This window comes from Oncorhynchus gorbuscha, linkage group LG04, assembly GCF_021184085.1.
Source record: "Oncorhynchus gorbuscha isolate QuinsamMale2020 ecotype Even-year linkage group LG04, OgorEven_v1.0, whole genome shotgun sequence".
NCBI classification, from domain to species: domain Eukaryota; kingdom Metazoa; phylum Chordata; class Actinopteri; order Salmoniformes; family Salmonidae; genus Oncorhynchus; species Oncorhynchus gorbuscha.
In genome coordinates this window covers 23,493,362-23,513,693 of record NC_060176.1, presented here as the reverse complement: position 1 = coordinate 23,513,693, position 20,332 = coordinate 23,493,362, and the positions used below count along the sequence as shown (strand labels likewise).

The 20,332-nt window shown below is 44.3% G+C and overlaps 1 protein-coding gene across 1 annotated transcript in view; it reads right to left on the bottom strand.

The window, feature by feature from the left end:
* LOC124033858 (T-cell immunomodulatory protein-like) overlaps positions 1–20,332 on the bottom strand; it is a 129,145-nt gene that overhangs the window by 33,544 nt on the left and 75,269 nt on the right. The window contains exons 11-12 of the mRNA XM_046346229.1: positions 2,904–3,054; positions 1,203–1,311 (exon numbers count right to left, since the gene is read on the bottom strand). Of these exons, the coding sequence (XP_046202185.1) occupies positions 1,203–1,311; positions 2,904–3,054 (260 nt within the window). The remainder of the gene's footprint in view (positions 1–1,202; positions 1,312–2,903; positions 3,055–20,332) is intronic.

The window sequence follows — 20,332 nt, the reverse complement described above, 5'->3', positions numbered from 1 at the left end:
CACAGCAGGAGCAAGAGGGCACAGGCAGCAGTTTTCCATTCGTAGTTAATTACCAGAGTGCTTGCTCCATCTCCGGCCACTTGACGACTTCAGCACACTGCTGATCTACCAGTGCTTTACTGAAGAGAAACAACCAACAGCTCAGAAAAAAGAGGACAAATCCTACTGGGGTCAGTCGTGTGACACGAGGGAGTGTATATGCGAAAGTTGGTGTATGTGGGCAAATATGGCAGTGTCTCAGTGTCTGGGCCTGATGTTATAGGCAGAGGAGCCGTCATAGCTCACAAACTAGAGATGGGGCTGTGAGGGAGAGATGGGGCTGTGAGGGAGAGATGGGGCTGTGAGGGAGATAATGGGGCTGTGAGGGAGAGATGGGGCTGTGAGGGAGAGATGGGACAGTGAGGGAGAGATGGGACAGTGAGGGAGAGATGGGACAGTGAGGGAGAGATGGGACGAGAGAATGAAGGAGAAGGGAATAACTGCTTCTCCTTTAATTAAAACTCAGCAGGCAGGATTAAATGGCATGAAAGTAGCTCTTTAGTGGACACTTTCCGTTTTTCAAAATGTCAGCTTCCCAAATGTCAGCCATCACTACAGCCACACTGCTTCTCTTTCTTCTAGGCTGGGGAGGGGAGCCACACAGAGGAATGAGGTAAGGAGTTCAGTTAAAACACCCAAAGGATGCTGGGAGATGCGTGCCCTGCAGTCATTCGTGTTTGTATTGATGCGTGTGCAGTTGTCTAACGCAAACTAATAGGGATGTAGCCTGCAGTCATCAGAGCATATACACCGCTGCCGACTCTTGTCTCAGGGAACGAGGATGTGATATCCTGAAAACAGTTCGATATAAAAACCTCACGTGCTCTTCTTCGGCCTAACGCTGAGAGGAGGGCATACAATCATGCGGTGATGAAAAGGGGAGATCTACATGAAAAGTTTTCAAACAGAACGGTTGAGTCTAAACAGAACTGGAGAGAAACAAAAGGCGTGTCCATAGAAAAGGAATACAAAGCACGCATACAAACGTGGATGTTCACAGACATGGACTCATGCGCACACACACACACACACACACACACACACACACACACACACACACACACACACACACACACACACACACACACACACACACACACACACACACACACACACACACACACACACACACACACACACACGGTGAGAAAGTTCCGACTCACCGATCACTTTGACGAAGTACGCGTCGGCTTCAAAGTTGTTCTTCAAAGCGTGGATGATGAAGCCCTCTTTCCCCTCTTCTTTGCTGAGCACGATCATATCCAATATTCCCTGCAAATGAGAAAATGGTAATACACGACGGACAAAAAGGAAATGGAGGCAAAGCTTTCCTTTGACCGTCTCTTCTGATGTACCACTTCATCCCCGTTATGGACAGAGAACAGATCCTCCATTACAGCAGTTATCTGCACTCCTCTCACACTCTTTGTCGGGGAATTATAGAGAAAATGAGCCAACTCCCAGAGACAGGAGTGGAATATAGATATAGAGATGGAGAACTACTCCCTCCACGGAAACGAGGAGATGGGGCATATCGCACTAAAATACATATCATAAATAAATCACATAGCCAAAACAAACACATTGATTATGTAAACTCTAAGCAGGCAAGGCCATCTTGGATGTGGTAATGAAAGAGAGGGATGCTGGGAGGCAGGCGGTGATGGGTTAAGTCAGAGCGAGACAGAGCTCTCAGGGAGAAGGATGGGGAGGGAGGAGTGGAGGAAAACTTTGACTAAATAAGACGTAAGCTGTCCCAGATGGTGAATCTTGGTCAGGATGAAAGCTACGTGTCTGTTTAAAGATTTAAAGAAAACAACCAGATTTGAGATGCAGCAGATCCCACTCTCCAAATCTCCTGAAGAGCTGATGGGCCCAACCCGTCTTATCTACACCTCTCGACCGCACACATCTCATCTCAGAGGGGAGCTGTGCTGTGAGCTGATTGGGCTCCTACGGGGACAATGACCGTGCTCTGTCTGTCAGGCCCTGTCGCTTCACTGTGCCAGGGCTGGGCTGGCATCCTGCGCTAGTTGTGCCCTGCAGTGACAAGCTCATCTTGGCACACCCTTCCGTCGGCCCAGAGTGGGATTAGGAAAGAGAGATGCTGCCGTAATCTGCTGGCCAGCGTGGGAGAGAGTGCCCCATGAGCGCGCCATTTCCAGCCTCATGTAGCTACCGCCGCTGAAGCATCTCAGGGAGACTGTTGACAAAAGAGGATCCAAGGCCACCCACAAACAGGACAATTAAGAAGACTAACCATACTGGAAGACACATTGAAAAGAGCCAATTCTTGCAGACATAATGAAAACACTCCCAATGGTTTTCTGTGCCATTTCAAACTTGGAATTTGTGGGGGTTGTCATACAAATTGAAACAAAATCCCACTAAACCCTGCTCTGCAATGATATAAATGAGACTACATGACAAACTTGGATGAGGGTCAGGGTGACCTAACCTGACCTATCCACAGCAGTAAACACAGCTGCTGGTGGGATCTAGACTACAAGACAGAGTGGAAAAATGGCAATGCTAAAGTCATTGAGAGCGGCCAGTCTGCCAGTCTCCCAGTCACAGCTGGTGTAGCAACAACTCTGCTGCTGGTTAATTGGTTAATGATGAGATGTGAGACCCTGAGGTCACCAGTGGTCTTCCTTTAAATGAGCAGAGCCCTTGCTTGTGTTACAGTGTCGAGGCGTAAAGACAGGAGCCAGGGCTAATTAGAGAGAAAGAATGCGAGAGAGATAGAGAGGAGGAGAGGAATAGAATGGGATAGGGGGATGTGCTCACATCCTCACAGATGTCAAATAAGGTGGCAGGGGGAAGCGAGAGAGAGCGCGAGAGAGATAGGGGGATGTACTCACATCCTCATAGATGTCGAAGAAGGTGGCGATGGCGGCCCCGGGGATGGCCCCCAGGTCAGACTGGTCCCAGTGGACACGGAACATGCGGCCCACATCCTTACAGCTGGTGTTGTCACACGGAACATTCTCCAGGAGGAAGGCCTGCTGACCACTGCAACACAGAGGAGAGAGGGGGAGATGCTGTTAGGGACTGTACAAACACATTGTTAATCAATGGATACTGTACACACACACACACACACACACACACACACACACACACACACACACACACACACACACACACACACACACACACACACACACACACACACACACACACACACACACACACACACACACACACACACACACAACAACAGAGGTAGGTACTCGTCGAAAGATGCTACAACATAATTAAAACATAGCTGAAAATTGACAAGAGCAGGGTTGTCAAACACTCTTTGCCCGCGGGGCTGCATTCGGTCTTCACCGAGGTCTGGAGGGCCACACTGAAAATTGGTTATATTTGCGCTACGTAAAAATCTGCTACAAATAGTCCTCTATCCCTCATTTTGGGAGTTTTGATACTCCCCGGCTGTCTAACTTTCATTTTGGTGATCTTTAGTAAGCTAGACACAGTCAAGAAACGGTATAAATGTAGGTCCATTTTCATTCCTATACAGTTTCCATTTGGGTTCAGTTATTTTAAAATATTTGGACTTTTAAATTTTTGTAATTACTTTTTTATTGTATTTTATTTCTTTATTAAATGTTTTACTCAAACCACCCGCGGACTGAATTGGGCCGTACGTTTGACACCCCTGGACTATTGAAAGGGAGCAACTATACAACAGAGACCTGTGCAGAAAATACTCAGCTAATAGGCAATTAGTAGCAGTGTCCACAACGGAGAAAGAAACACACGACTTGTTTCAACCCATTTGAATGGGGGAAGGGTTAGAACTCCAGACTGTATTGAACAGGGGTTTGGAAAAGTTTGGCTGCAAAGCTTTCATTTCCACTCCATTTTCCAACATTTGTTTGAGGTGGTTTTTTTTCTCGTCTTTCTTTCTTCCTGTAGTCATTTCTGTCGAGACGGTTGCCCGTGTATACGTCTTTAGATCTTATCCTGAGTGTCGAAGCAAGTCTAAAAATAGAATCAGCGGGAAAATGTTCTCTTTTTCCACCTGTCTTTTCATTCCGTTCTCTCTCTCCCTCTCTCTTTTCTGACTGCAGCCGTCTTGAGCACTGGAGGGAGCGTTGTGGTGGAGAGAACCGGCGACGATGAGGCTGATAGAAACTCTCACCCTTGAGGACGGCTTGTGTGTGTGTGTGTGTGTGTGTGTGTGTGTGTGTGTGTGTGTGTGTGTGTGTGTGTGTGTGTGTGTGTGTGTGTGTGTGTGTGTGTGTGTGTGTGTGTGTGTGTGTGTGTGTGTGTGTGTGTGTGTGTGTGTGTGTGTGAGAGAGAGAGAAGGTATGAGTGAGAATGTGTTTCCATCTTTGTGTGTCGCTGAAAGACTGAGAAAGGTCACACTGCAACGCGGTTCCATCGGTATGCTCACCACATCGCCTAGCAAGATGGAGATAAACAAACTAGGAAATGGAGACAGTCTCCAACTCCAACACACACGCAAAAGCATGTCGATGCACATTATGAAGCCAGAGGACAAACTCACACATTCCCTATATTCTCCGTCCCTCTCTTCTCCCACCAGGACACACGTCTGCATATTCACTTTAACAGAACAAAAAAGCCCAGCTTATATCTAACTGGGAGGACGTTTGACACTAAGGTGTTGAAATAACAACCTGCTGTACTTCCAGTACGGAGCCTTCGTCTACCAGGGTTCAATTAAAACTCGATCTGGTGGATAGTGTTCCAGGCGGCTGGATGAAATCACGCGGAGACAATTTGAGGACAGGTATCATGCCGCACTGGCACTTTGTAAGGGATTGGAAGGACAGGTGAAATGACACATGTAGGGAACGTTTGCTTTTGACTTTTCTGTTCATGTTAATGCGGACATTGGCATTTTCCTCTCCTGCACGAGCCTTTAGTTGTTAGAATAACCATCCAGAACTTTGTATTAACAATAGATGTTTACTAAGGAAGTCTGGGCAACACAAGGCCCTGTCTGGACACAGATTGAAGTCACAAATTGGTCCTAAGTGCCAACCATAATGTGTGGCATGACTAAGTCGAACTAATGCTACTCTGGAGCACTTCCACATGCCCTTATGAATTTGGCACATCGGAGCCTTCATTCAAATGAACAGTTCGATGTATATCTGAAAGAACCATGTAGTGTGCTGCTCAACAGAATCTCACACCTGAGACAGGATTAGAAATGTGGTTGAGGCTCTTTTGGCTGTAAAAGCCTAACAAACAAAGGATATTTTTTGTCCTTATTCCAAAATTGGACAGGCAGACAATGGTCTGCAAATCTCCCCTGTGGATGCCAGTCTGAGTGAATGCCCCCAGTGGCCAGCCTCCAGGGGTGGGCACACAGACCTGCAGAGAGGTGTGTTGCAACACACACTCCCGTGGACAAACCTCATTCCACAGCTCACTAAATACACACACAGTGACTTGTCCGTCTACAGGCCTGTTGGAGATAAGGATTCCTTCTAGCTTGAAGTGGTCAACAGCATCAAGCCCAAACTACGTCCTAGAACTGCCTCCTGGGTAAATACAATCACCCCTCTGTCAGAAAGAGATTTCCCTGGAAGGACACTCAATCAGTAATATCTATTCTCAACTGGATGAGAGTACTAATATTCTGTCTTTGATTGGGTGTCCGCCCCATAATCAGCCCCACATCTCAATCGATCTGATGCCTGTGTTTATCGATCTCCTCTGTGCAGCTAGCGATTGCCGTCGAACGTGTTGCAACACGAGAGTGATGCTGACATTTAAGACTTTCAGGCTGAACCTTAGAGATAGCACCCATTGTTATTCACCGCTGTGGGTGTGTTCTCTCTCTCTCTCTGCCTTTTTGTCTTCTGAAAAGCCTGTCTCGCTCAACAGGGGATGTGAGGGCTGTGATGAGCACAAGGTCAGGAGAGGTGCTAGCATCACTGATAAAGGGCAATAGCCTGAGAGCAGAACACGTGATCACACCCAACGAGTCAGCTCCAAAAGCTCGTTCACACACACACACACACACACACACACACACACACACACACACACACACACACACACACACACACACACACACACACACACACACACACACACACACACACACACACACACACACACACACACACACACACACACACACACACACACACACACACACTCACACCAAAGCTCACACAGAGAGGTAAACAGACAGAGATGCAGTACACAAGTCTTGCTCTCCACCAAGTTAAATGATTTACTGCAGCAGAATAATTGAACTGCAGTCACACCTGTACGAGCTCAATCAAACTGAATGTACTTCTCAACCCTCCACAATGACTTACGATGACAGAAATTCAACAGTATTACATACTATAGACCAGGGTTTCCCAAACTCGGTCCTACCCTGGGTGTACAGTGCATTCTGAAAGTTTTATTTCCCGACAGTCCGCTTGGAGTTTGCCAAAAGGTACCGAAAAGGGCTCTCAGACCATGAGAAACAAGATTCTCTGGTCTGATGAAACCAAGGTTGAACTTTTTGGCTTGAATGCCAAGCGTCTCGTTTGGAGGAAACTTGCCACCATCCCAAAGGTGAAGCATGGTGGTGGCAGCATCATGCTGTGGGGATGTTTTTCAGCTGCAGGGACTGGGAGACTAGTTAAGGTCGAGGGAAAGATGAACAGAGCAAAGTACAGAGAGATCCTTGACAAAAATCTGCTCCAGAGCGCTCAGGACCTCAGACTGGGGGAGAGCTTCCCCTTCCAACAGGACAACGACCGTAAGCACACAGCCAAGACAACGCAGGAGTGGCTTTGGTACAAGTCTCTGAATGTCCTTGAGTGGAAAATAGCTATGCAGCAACGTCCATGTCCAACCTGACAGAGATTGAGAGGATCTGCAGAGAAGAATGTGAGAAACTCCCAAAATATAGGTGCCAAGCTTGTAGCGTCATACCCAAGAAGACTCAAGGCAGTAGTCGCTGCCAAATGTGCTTCAACAAAGTACTGAGTAAAGGGTCTGAATAGTTATGTAAATGTAAATATTTCAGCTTTTTATTTTTTATACATCCGCAAACATAACAAAAAAACAAAAACAGTTTTAGCTTTGTCATTAGGGGCGGCTGGTAGCCTAGTGGTTAGAGCATTGGACTAGTAACCGAAAGGTTGCTAGAACGAATCCCCGAGCTGAAAAGGTACAAATCTGTTGTTCTGCCCCTGAACAAGGCAGTTAACCCTGTTCCTAGGCTGTCATTGTAAATAAGAATTTGTTCTCAACTGACTTGCCGTGTTAAATAAAGGTTAAATAAAATAAAAATGGGGTATTTGCGTGTAGATTGATGACGGGGGGGGGGAACGATTCAATCCATTTTAGAATAAGTTTGTAATGTAACAAAATGTGGAAAAAGTCAAGGGGTCTGAATACTTTCCGAATGCACTGTAAGTTTTGGTTTTTGCCCTAGCACAACACAGCTGATTCAAATAACCAATGCCTGATGATGAGTTTGTTACTGAATCAGCTGTGTAGTGCTAAAACCAAAACGTGCACCCAGGGTGGGCCCCAGTGTGGAGTTTGGGCGATTCCAAACAGCCTTCCTCCCAATGAATCATTTTGTTTTGGCAATTTTCACATAGAAACGTCATTGGGACGTGGCCATTTTAGGTCATTTTTAGACATGTACATGCCTCCTGTAAGACCCTATGATCTGTGAACCGTACATGATACAGACAACATCTTGGTGACATTGTACTCCTCATAATATAAGTAAGTCGCTTTGGATAAAAGCGTCTGCTAAATGGCATATACTACTATACTACTATACTAATATGGGGGATGTCTAGATTCTGAAATACACATTTTCACGTTCATTTATTCAACATTAAAACGATGAATATTAATATCTCAAAAGTACTTATCCCCAAAAATGTTTTCCGCCTACGCTGGCGTGGAATCGGCCATACAAGGCAATAACTACCCTCTCAGCAAAGAGCCTACTTCTGCAATGAGACTGACACTGAAGAGTGAAATCGCACAGGACACAACTGGAGACTGTAGACAGACCCTCGAAGTAATAGAAAGCCTGAACATCAAATACCCACTTCCCCACTCAGCACAGCAGTGTTTCACTGAGGCAAGAAGCATTTTAGCTGTCAGCAGCACCCTGTAGCTGTCAGCAGCACCCTGTAGCTGTGGACGCGGAAAGATCCAGACAAATCACAGAAATGCACAGAATCCATATTAAAGACGTCTCAGATCCACTCTCATTAGCAAGAGTAAACAGATAGGAGATAAGGTAACAGGTTTTAGACAGATGTGTAACTCTTCGACTGTGTGTGCATCTATGTGAGCTAAAGGGCTCAGCACTGGGCCTGTTATATCAGACACAGAGCCCCGTCCCCTATAATGCGGGTGTGAGTCCTGACCGGGGACCTGCCAAGCCAAAGCACTCTCAGGCTCCTCACTAATTGGCCACTGTGGACCCTCTGAGAGGCCAGACTGACAGGGTGCCTGTTGCCTGATCTCGCTTTCCTCCTCCTCCTCACCATCCACCAGCCAGCAAAGCCTGTCGGGAGAGGACACCCGTCCCAGGGGAGGGTTTAACAGCCCAGACAGTAGTTCACCCCATCTGAGGAAGAGAACTCACTGGTCATTGAAACTGAGCAAGACCAACTACTTCTGTCAATGAATGTGTGTGTGAGAGAAAGAGGGGGAAACAGAAATAGAGAGACACAGAGAGAGAGAACAAGAGATATAGGCAGGGGGGTGTAGTTTTAGAGGGAGCTGGGTGATCCATAGAGGATGAAAATGACAGAAAGAAGCTGTTACACCCTCAGGCACTCACAAAAACGGATTCTGATAAAGAGGCACTTCTCCATATTGTAATTATCATGTGTGTCTCTCTCTCTTGTCCTCCCTACTCCCATCACCCCTGACAAACACTACTGAAACAAAAGCAAAGTGATGAGGAGGCTTCAGTTCCTTCCTGTCTGTCCATCCCTCCCCCTAAGGCTGCTTGAGATATATATATATAGAGAGAGAGAGACACACACGAGAGAGAGAGAGAGAGAGAGAGAGACACGAGAGAGACGCAGATATAATGTCAGTGAGTGAGACAGAGAAAAGACAAGCCCTTAGAATGACATACTATTCAGTCCTTACCCATTCCACCATAACATATTCAGTGCCCGTCCGCCTAGTGCCTTCTCCTACCCTGGCCAACCTTCAAGCCTCCTCCTCCTCCTAGTCCTCTCCCTGCTACTGTGCCCTCTGATCTCCAGCCTGTGATTATTCATCTAAAAGGACACGGACCCATTTAAATACACCACCAACCACATACAGACTCTTTGTTTGAGAGCATGCCGTTTTCTGAGTATGCCTATATCCTAAAATCTACAGTAAAGAAATAAGATTACAAAACGTGAAAGGGTCATGCTAGTGTTGGGATGAGAGATGTGTACAAACATTATCTCTCTGACATATGCAGCAAAACCACCTTTCAGTCGACAAAGGGCATAAGGGCATTATCTGTCAGAGTCATAGACCGCATATGATGGTCAGAGTGCTGGTCTACTGAGAAGAGACCAGCCCTGTCATTCGACCAGGTCAGGGGCACAACATTACACATGTCAACATACGCGTGCAACCTCTTTCAAGGAAAGCAAGTGTCTATGACAAGGTCAACATTACATTTCCACCTTTTTCCGTGAACTTAAAACCAAATCAACATTCATAACCTCTCCCCCACTGGCTCAGACAGACAACCCTCCTCTCTTTCCAAGGTCAGTTCAGGAGAACCTACGGTGCTGTCAGTGTCACAATAACGCACTTCTGTTCACAGGACTCAGGGATTATAGGTCCATGATAACGTAAATGACATGTACAATATATCTATTTCACAGAGGTATTATCAGGTTGTGGCGAAGCCTAACTTGCTTTCCTAGTCTTGCTACCCACGTATGTGATTTAATGGCATTGCCTAGCAACACCATGGCTTGCGGTTGACGACTCAGTCGGGGTGGATACAGATAGAACACCACAAAGAGCCATGGCTCAGTGTGTGTGTGTGTGTGTGTGTGTGTATAGTACTAGTGGAATGGAAGGTTAGTGTGTGTGTGTGTGTGTATAGTACTAGTGGAATGGAAGGTTAGTGTGTGTGTGTGTGTGTGTGTGTGTGTGTGTGTGTGTGTGTGTGTGTGTGTGTGTGTGTGTGTGTGTGTGTGTGTGTGTGTGTGTGTGTGTGTGTGTGTGTGTGTGTGTGTGTGTGTGTGTGTGTGTGTGTATAGTACTAGTGGAATGGAAGGTTAGTGTGTGTGTGTGTGTGTGTGTGTGTATAGTACTAGTGGAATGGAAGGTTAGTGTGTGTGTGTGTGTGTGTGTATAGTACTAGTGGAATGGAAGGTTAGTGTGTGTGTGTGTGTGTGTGTATAGTACTAGTGGAATGGAAGGTTAGTGTGTGTGTGTGTGTGTGTGTGTATAGTACTAGTGGAATGGAAGGTTAGTGTGTGTGTGTGTGTGTATAGTACTAGTGGAATGGAAGGTTAGTGTGTGTGTGTGTGTGTATAGTACTAGTGGAATGGAAGGTTAGTGTGTGTGTGTGTGTGTGTGTATAGTACTAGTGGAATGGAAGGTTAGTGTGTGTGTGTGTGTGTGTGTATAGTACTAGTGGAATGGAAGGTTAGTGTGTGTGTGTGTGTGTATAGTACTAGTGGAATGGAAGGTTAGTGTGTGTGTGTGTGTGTGTGTATAGTACTAGTGGAATGGAAGGTTAGTGTGTGTGTGTGTATAGTACTAGTGGAATGGAAGGTTAGTGTGTGTGTGTGTGTGTATAGTACTAGTGGAATGGAAGGTTAGTGTGTGTGTGTGTGTGTGTGTATAGTACTAGTGGAATGGAAGGTTAGTGTGTGTGTGTGTGTGTATAGTACTAGTGGAATGGAAGGTTAGTGTGTGTGTGTGTGTGTGTGTATAGTACTAGTGGAATGGAAGGTTAGTGTGTGTGTGTGTGTGTGTGTAGTACTAGTGGAATGGAAGGTTAGTGTGTGTGTGTGTGTGTAGTACTAGTGGAATGGAAGGTTAGTGTGTGTGTGTGTGTGTAGTACTAGTGGAATGGAAGGTTAGTGTGTGTGTGTGTGTGTGTGTGTGTGTGTGTGTGTGTGTGTGTATAGTACTAGTGGAATGGAAGGTTAGTGTGTGTGTGTGTGTGTATAGTACTAGTGGAATGGAAGGTTAGTGTGTGTGTGTGTGTGTGTGTGTGTGTGTGTGTGTGTGTGTGTGTGTGTGTGTGTGTGTGTGTGTGTGTGTGTGTGTGTGTGTGTGTGTGTGTGTGTGTGTGTGTGTGTGTGTGTGTGTGTGTGTGTGTGTGTGTATAGTACTAGTGGAATGGAAGGTTAGTGTGTGTGTGTGTGTGTGTGTGTGTGTGTGTGTGTGTGTGTGTGTGTGTGTGTGTGTGTGTGTATAGTACTAGTGGAATGGAAGGTTAGTGTGTGTGTGTGTGTGTGTGTGTGTGTGTGTGTGTGTGTGTGTGTGTGTGTGTGTGTGTGTGTGTGTGTGTATAGTACTAGTGGAATGGAAGGTTAGTGTGTGTGTGTGTGTGTGTGTGTGTGTGTGTGTGTGTGTGTGTGTGTGTGTGTGTGTGTGTGTGTGTGTGTGTGTGTGTGTGTGTGTGTGTGTGTGTGTGTGTGTATAGTACTAGTGGAATGGAAGGTTAGTGTGTGTGTGTGTGTGTGTGTGTGTGTGTGTGTGTGTGTGTGTGTGTGTGTGTGTGTGTGTGTGTGTGTAGTACTAGTGGAATGGAAGGTTAGTGTGTGTGTGTGTGTGTGTGTGTGTGTGTGTGTGTGTGTGTGTGTGTGTGTGTGTGTGTGTGTGTGTGTGTGTGTGTGTGTGTGTGTGTGTGTGTGTGTGTGTGTGTGTGTGTATATATAGTACTAGTGGAATGGAAGGTTAGTGTGTGTGTGTGTGTGTATAGTACTAGTGGAATGGAAGGTTAGTGTGTGTGTGTGTGTGTGTGTGTGTGTGTGTGTGTGTGTGTGTGTGTGTGTGTGTGTGTGTGTGTGTGTGTGTGTGTGTGTGTGTGTGTGTGTGTGTGTGTGTATATAGTACTAGTGGAATGGAAGGTTAGTGTGTGTGTGTGTGTGTATATAGTAATAGTGGAATGGAAGGTTAGTGTGTGTGTGTGTGTGTGTGTGTGTATATAGTACTAGTGAAATGGAAGGTTAGTGTGTGTGTGTGTGTGTATATAGAACTAGTGAAATGGAAGGTTAATGTGTGTGTGTGTGTATATAGAACTAGTGAAATGGAAGGTTAGTGTGTGTGTGTGTGTGTATATAGAACTAGTGAAATGGAAGGTTAGTGTGTGTGTGTGTGTATATAGAACTAGTGAAATGGAAGGTTGTGTGTGTGTGTGTGTGTGTGTGTGTGTGTGTGTGTGTGTGTGTGTGTGTGTGTGTGTGTGGATATAGTACTAGTGGAATGGAAGGTCAGTGTGTGTGTGTGTGTGTGTGTGTGTGTGTGTGTGTGTGTGTGTGTGTGTGTGTGTGTGTGTGTGTGTGTGTGTGTGTGTGTGTGTGTGTGTGTGTGTGTGTGTGTGTGGATATAGTACTAGTGGAATGAAAGGTCAGTGTGTGTGTGTGTGGATATAGTACTAGTGGAATGGAAGGTCAGTGTGTGTGTGTGTGTGTGGATATAGAACTAGTGGAATGGAAGGTCAGTGTGTGTGTGTGTGTGTGTGTGTGCGTGGATATAGTACTAGTGGAATGGAAGGTCAGTGTGTGTGTGTTTGTGTGTGTGTGTGGATATAGTACTAGTGGAATGGAAGGTCAGTGTGTGTGTGTGTGTGTGTGTGTGTGTGTGTGTGTGTGTGTGTGTGTGTGTGTGTGTGTGTGTGTGTGTGTGTGTGTGTGTGTGTGTGTATGTGGATATAGTACTAGTGGAATGGAAGGCCAGTGTGTGTGTGTGTGTGGATATAGTACTAGTGGAATGGAAGGTCAGTGTGTGTGTGTGTGGATATAGTACTAGTGGAATGGAAGGTCAGTGTGTGTGTGTGTGTGGATATAGTACTAGTGGAATGGAAGGTCAGTGTGTGTGTGTGTGTGGATATAGTACTAGTGGAATGGAAGGTCAGTGTGTGTGTGTGTGTGTGTGTGGATATAGTACTAGTGGAATGGAAGGTCAGTGTGTGTGTGTGTGTGTGTGTGTGTGTGTGTGTGTGTGTGTGTGTGTGTGTGTGTGTGTGTGTGTGTGTGTGTGTGTGGTGTGTGTGTGTGTGTGTGTGTGTGTGTGGATATAGTACTAGTGGAATGGAAGGTGTGTGTGTGTGTGTGGATATAGTACTAGTGGAATGTGTGTGTGTGTGTGTGTGTGTGTGTGTGTGTGTGTGTGTGTGTGTGTGTGTGTGTGTGTGTGTGTGTGTGTGTGTGTGTGTGTGTGTGTGTGTGTGGATATAGTACTAGTGGAATGTAAGGTCAGTGTGTGTGTGGATATAGTACTAGTGGAATGTAAGGTCAGTGTGTGTGTGGATATAGTACTAGTGGAATGGAAGGTCAGTGTGTGTGTGGATATAGTACTAGTGGAATGGAAGGTCAGCGTGTGTGTGGATATAGTACTCGTGGAATGGAAGGTCAGCGTGTGTGTTTGTGTGGATATAGTACTAGTGGAATGGAAGGTGTGTGTGTGTGTGTGTGTGTGGATATAGTACTAGTGGAATGGAAGGTCAGTGTGTGTGTGTGTGTGTGTGTGTGTGTGTGTGTGTGTGTGTGTGTGGATATAGTACTAGTGGAATGGAAGGTCAGTGTGTGTGTGGATATAGTACTAGTGGAATGGAAGATCAGTGTGTTTGGATGTAACTGACGGGTGGATTTGGTGTTTACATGCTATAACAGTATGGGTTTGGTAAATCAGAATCACAAACAACAATTATAGATTTTTCATATTGTCTAAGTCTCCATGCACACACACCATGAGGAGAAGCAGAAACCAATGTGCTGTGACTTTGATTTCCTTCCTCATTTGCATTGTTTTGACAAGCCAAATTAGGGTGGGCACACTAATTGGATAACAAGCAGGGCAGTCAGACAGAAGCGGGGTAGAGACATGTTGACCGGGTCACAGGAAAAGTGGAGTCTGGGTTTGCTTTACTGATAGCCCCACAGTCAAGAACGGGGTATGCTACTTTGATGTGAGAGCAATTGCAAGATATATCTAATTAAAAACCAATTTAAATAGCTGATCATGTAAGTACTTAAGCAGACTGCAAGTGTCAGGGTTTAAATGGATTATGCCTACCCTTTGTGCCAGACTGCCATTGACCTACAGTGTGAGGAGCACCGAATGATCATGTCTGCTGTGTTAGTGTGACTTCTTTTCCACATACACACACTCCACCGCCCTGAAGAGTGTACGGTCGTCCTCACTGAAACAACTCACATCTATCACATAGAATATCCTGACATCATAAAGCTGCCCTTTTAATGATGATTAGCATTTCTTAATGGATTTAGGTGGTCTGCTATCTCTTTCGCTATCCCTTCTGCCAGTGAGCGCTCCCTCGAGTTAGATAGCAATGAGGATAAGCCATTTTCATTAGTGACCTCCTTTCTCTTTCTAGAAATACCCTCCAAGACCGCAACACACACCTCCGGTTCTAAGCGGTGTGATGTTCTTCTCCTGACGGGGGCTATATTATAAAGCAAGGAAACCATTGCACAAGAAACTGTGTGAAACAGTGTTAACCAGCGGGGCACTTGCTTTCACTGTATGAGAGAGTGGGTGGGCGGACTGCCTGGGTAGAACCAATCATATGTAAAAATAGCCCCCTAGACGCTCTAGAAATATCCTAAATCTTCAGAGAAAACACAGGTCTTTCATCATCTTTACTAAAACATGAACTCTACAAAGTACACAATGCTCTCATTAGTAGGAGATTACGTCTCAAGTGTGTATAAACCGGTGCCACAAAGGCTAGTATGTACTGAAAAACAGGCATACTTGTACACTCTCAACCCTGTGCACAACGAAGAGGGCAGAAAATAAATCACTATTCCTCAAAATGGCTGCCTATTTACCTGCTCCTTGATGCCACTGACAGATGCTGCCAGGGAGTAATAAGACAGGAAGAGGATATCTGAGGAGGCGATTAAAAGAAACGTGCATAATGCAAACTAACTCTGGGGAGTTAAAATGCAAACCACAACTACCAAGTTGCGCGACTGTTGCAAAATACACTAACGGTCAAAAGTTTTGAACACCTACTCATTCAAGTGTTTTTCTGATTTTTTTAACTATTTTCTACTTTGTAGAATAATAGTGAAATACATCAAAACCATAAAATAACACATATGGAATCAAGTAGTAACCAAAAAAGTGTGAAACCAATGAAACGATATTTAATTTTTCAAAGTAGTCACCCTTTGCCTTGATGACAGCTTTGCATACTTTTGGCATTCTCTCAACCAGCTTCATGAGGTAGTCACCTGGAATGTGTAATTTATTTCCTTCTTTGAGCCAATCAGTTGTGTTGTGACAAGGTAGGTGGGGTATACAGAAGATTGCCCTATTTGGTAAAAGACCAAGTCCATATTATGGCAAGAACAGCTCAAATAAGGAAAGAGAAACAACAGTCCATCATTACTATAAGACATGAAGGTCAATTAATATGGAAAATGTAAAGAACTTTGAAAGTTTCTTCAAGTGCAGTCACAAAAACCATCAAGCGCTATGATGAAAATGGCTCTTATGAGGACCTCCACAGGAATGGAAGAACCAGAGTTACCTCTGCTGCAGAGGATACGTTCATTTGAGTTTACCAGCCTCAAATTGCACTCCTCTTTCTCTTCTGGTTAGAGACAGTTTACGCTGTACTGTGAAGGGAGTAGGACACAGCATTGTATGAGATCTTCAGGTTCTTGGCAATTTCTCACATGGAATAGCCTTCAAGTCCCAGAACAAGAATAGACTGATGAGTTTCCGAAGAAAGTACTTTGTTTCTGGACATTTTGAGCCTGTAATTCAACCCACAATTGCTGATGCTCCAGATACTCAACTAGTCTGAAAGAAGGCCAGTTTAATTGCTTCTTTAAATCAGAAAAACAGTTTTCAGCTGTGCTAACATAACTGCAAAAGGGTTTTCTAATGATCAATTAATATTTTAAAATTATAATCTTGGATTAGCTAACACAATGTGGCATTGGAACACAGGAGTGATGGTTGTCATACTTTTAAGCTCATGCTATATTCTGGCTGGTATAGTTGAAATTCATCCTTTCGGCGTGTTGACCGTCACTTTCACGTTGAAATTCGATGCTGATTTTGTTAGGTTACCTGAGCCCTTTTAATGTAGGACCGTCACCATAACGTCCTCGGACAGAAAGTTACATTTTCATCAAGGGGCTTATATAGGATTGGGAGAGAGGGCTGTGTTTCATAGTTTTACAACCCATGTCTGTTCACTTGGACTGAGTGAGCAGAGTGGTGTTCTTCTAAAGCTAAAAATGACATTTCATTTTTTCAAAAATAGTTTCCTATTTAAACATTTAAATTGCACAGCAATTCCATATGAATCTGATAACTACAATGTGTAGATTTTACAAGATACAGTTTATGTCATCCTATCATCAGTAATCATGTCTCAGACGCCAACCGAACTGACATCATACTCATTAAGTCCCAACGCATATTTTCAACTGGTTGGATTACCGAAATATGGTTTCATTTTCAATCTTTTGATGTCACCAGACTCTCTATGTTAACGAAGGGATTTTCAATGGTCACATCGCTAGAGTCGAGAGAGGAAAACGGGGAAAGGTATTTATGTGGGTCATAAACCTCCCCCACTCAGGCCAACGTCATGACAGAAATAATGCACTCTAGAATGCCCTTCTAGCCAATCAGAAAATCAGCATTCAACAATGCCATTGTATAATTCAGCAATAAGGAAGGCCTGAAGGGGTGTGGTGTATGGCCAACATACCACAGCTAAGGGCTGTTCTTAGACACGACGCAACCCCCGAGGTGCCTTACTGCCATTACAAACTAGTTACAAAAGGTAATTAGAACAGTAAAGAAGAGATTTTGTGTCATACCCGTGGCTTTCAGCCAAATCAGCATTCAGGGCTCGAATGACCTGGTTTACAATTCAAAATATAGCTTTTTTTGTAGAATATTACAGCCACTGTTCCGTGTGTTCTACATGTAAGCACGTGCGGCAGCATAGGATACTGAGCACAGACAAGTAAAATAATACAACTTAAAATTATGATGCTGTTCTTTTGAAATTCAATTATATAAAAACAATTTTTTTAATGAACTGTTATAAGAAAATAATAATGCATTTCTTTGTGATGGTGTACAACACTTGTTGTGTTTTGTGGTTTTACATATAGCCTACAGTAACAGACGAATGACAATTTTATTTTGTTTGTATTTTAAATGGTAGGCCTGCCTAAAACCTTCCTAAACACAAGCAAATTATATCTTTTTTTTTGCAATAGCATTAGTGTTGAATATTTTCTCCAAAATCGACAAATTTACCTTCCTGGGAAATTTGCAACCACACCGGTAATATCCCGGTATTGCTTTTCAAACTGAAAATGCTATTTAAAAGCATAATAGCAGTCCCCAAAAATCTGACATGGTTTTACCACTGTAAATGGAGAAATATAGACAAGAATCTATATGGTTTCTTGTTGTAATTGGCACAATTTAATCAACTCAAAGTTTTGTCAAAGTCACCACACTACTTCGTTGATGTATCCTAAACGTAGGTTACGATCCTACAGCTTAGTGGAAATTACATTCGTTTCAGCTTACCTTTGACTGAAAGATGTCACCCAGCTTGTTGGCCCTCTTCTCTCCCCTGGCATCTGGCTATCAGTGGGATTTAGGTAGGTTGTGGCTGTTTTTACTTGATGATATGATAACCTGCTTATTGTAGTGACTGTCACAGAGAACATCTCCGGCTAAACAAATAGGCTTAGTAGCGGAGATTCAGCACCATGGATAGCACCGCGGTTGATCAAAGTCCTGCAAACCTGACTCATCAAGCCCGTGCACTCGCATTGTTCTATGATGTTACTATAACAAATGTTGCAAATGTCTATTTCCTCGAGCGCGTTTGTAGCTGCAGTTTATATGTTCATCCTCTACCAGTGCCACTAAGCTAGTTTGGGGATTTGTGAATGTGAGATGGAGATCGCCTTCAGTAACTGAGTCGAGATGTCACGTGTAGCCTAGCATTGCAATTTATAGATGTCATGTAAGTAAGGGCCATATTCTATTGGGGACTTTAAGTTGAGTAGGCAAAATATGTTCGGCTGCTTGCGTTGTGATGACTGATCTAATGTATGAATGAAGCTAAAGTTGATGTCAGTTTCGGGCAGCTATTCACACATGCATATTTTGTATTTTTGCATTCGTGCAGCATAAAAATGGTAGGCCATATTATTGGTCCACAACATTAGAATTGTCGGGAAATGGCAGGTGCCTGGTCGGGACAGTTTCGAGATACCGGTTACTGGTATTAAACCCTAAACAGCATATACAAAATGTATTTATTATACTGTTAGAATGCATTGGCTCAGAACGGGATAACTAGATGTCTCGCTTTTCTAGTGTTTGTATTCAGAGTAGAGAAACACATGATTTTTATATGACTTCGGGTCCAAATTCTACAAAGATCCAGCAAAAAAAAAAAAGGACCATATACATTTCAGGTAAAATAACAACCCATTGCTCGTCTTCCAGGATAAATTAGCTAGCAATAGCAAGATAGCTAAATGTCAATGAATGTCATGTGTGTTTGATATTCGCTCAAATTAATATAGTTGTTTCACAGTTGGTTTTAATATTTTAACCTGCGTGTCATGATCGCTTCTGGTGTGGATGGACAAAATCAACATGCGCAGGTTGGCACATGGGCGTATCCGGTGTAGTCAGTATGTTATGAAAGCAAACAAACGCAAACCCACCCAACCACATCCAAGCTAAATCTCCCTCCCTCCCTCCCACAGTGAGACGATGGTAGGTGTTTGATGAGTGCTGGTGCGTCGTGACATGATTGGCAGCTGAGAGAGGCGAGCGAAAGGAAAAGAACACACCTACTGATCTGCAAGATGTGCATGATTCCCCAGAAGGAGACGATTCACAGCTTCAAAAGCACCGCTGCCAGCCATACTCAAAGTCTGTGTCTGTCTTCAGAGACAGCTGGAGATCAAAGACTTTCCAAACAACATTAGCAAGCTGAGACCACAGTGACCACAACACACCTGTCATTCATCTCAGAGACAAGCTGTAAGGTCAGAGAGACTGGCCTCAATTGGTCATGGTTGTGGCTTCAGATGCATGGTCAAGTTCAATTACATAGACCGCCACCAAAAGTTGTTACAGAAACACTGCTATGACTGGTTTGTTTGAGTCGAGCATAGATGTTCACTTTGGGCCTGAGCAGTTTGACTGAATCAGTCCTCTCCTGATATGATTTGAATCGACAAATGAATACTAATGCATTCTCTCATCATGTACTTAATAAATAGATCAATTCATTATGCTAATAGTGTTGGACTTAACGAAATCCTTTTGTCTGTCCTAGTCTGTCGGGACGTACAGTGGGAGGGACAAACCATTGAATTCAGTTACAAAAATCAATAAGCAAGAATAAATTGACTTTGACTTGAAAAGGTTAGGGGAGAATGCTGTGGGCCATAAGCCCTTGTCAACCGCCCTCCCCTTGTCCAAACATCTTCACCATAAATCCACATGTCGTGCCGCCCCTCGTCCCACTCCAACCATTGTGCCCAAGAGCCAAAACCGTTTAATGCAGAACGTTAATTATATTTCAAACTAAACGGATGGAGAACGCCGGCTATTATCTCCGGGCTGAGTTGTGGCGGTCCGTCGATCATGTTTCTCTCATGGCGGGGAGCGACTTTGATCTGCGAAAGCGCGGAGAATGGAAGAGGGGGAAAGAAAGAAAAACACTCAAGTTTTAATGGCTCTCCAGTGTGCTTAACGGAGAGGGAGAAGCCATGCCATGAGATACTATCCAACATGATCAATGGAAAGGGAAATCGCTACATCTAGGAATTCTTCACTGTCAAAGATAGTGTGCTCCTGGCTGCCGGTGGGCTGGTCCACTGCTCCCGAGGTAGGAGACCGAAGACTGGAACAAGTAGAGCTCCTTCCTCGCCTACACAAACTGTGTTGATTATATTATTACAAACAGCCACTTCATTTGTGGAGGACGGTAAGTGAGATGCCAACGTGCTGCACAGCAAGATACCTTCCTGATGAAAAACAAGAGACTATTGATAAAAGTAGTCTCTTTTCCGCCATTATT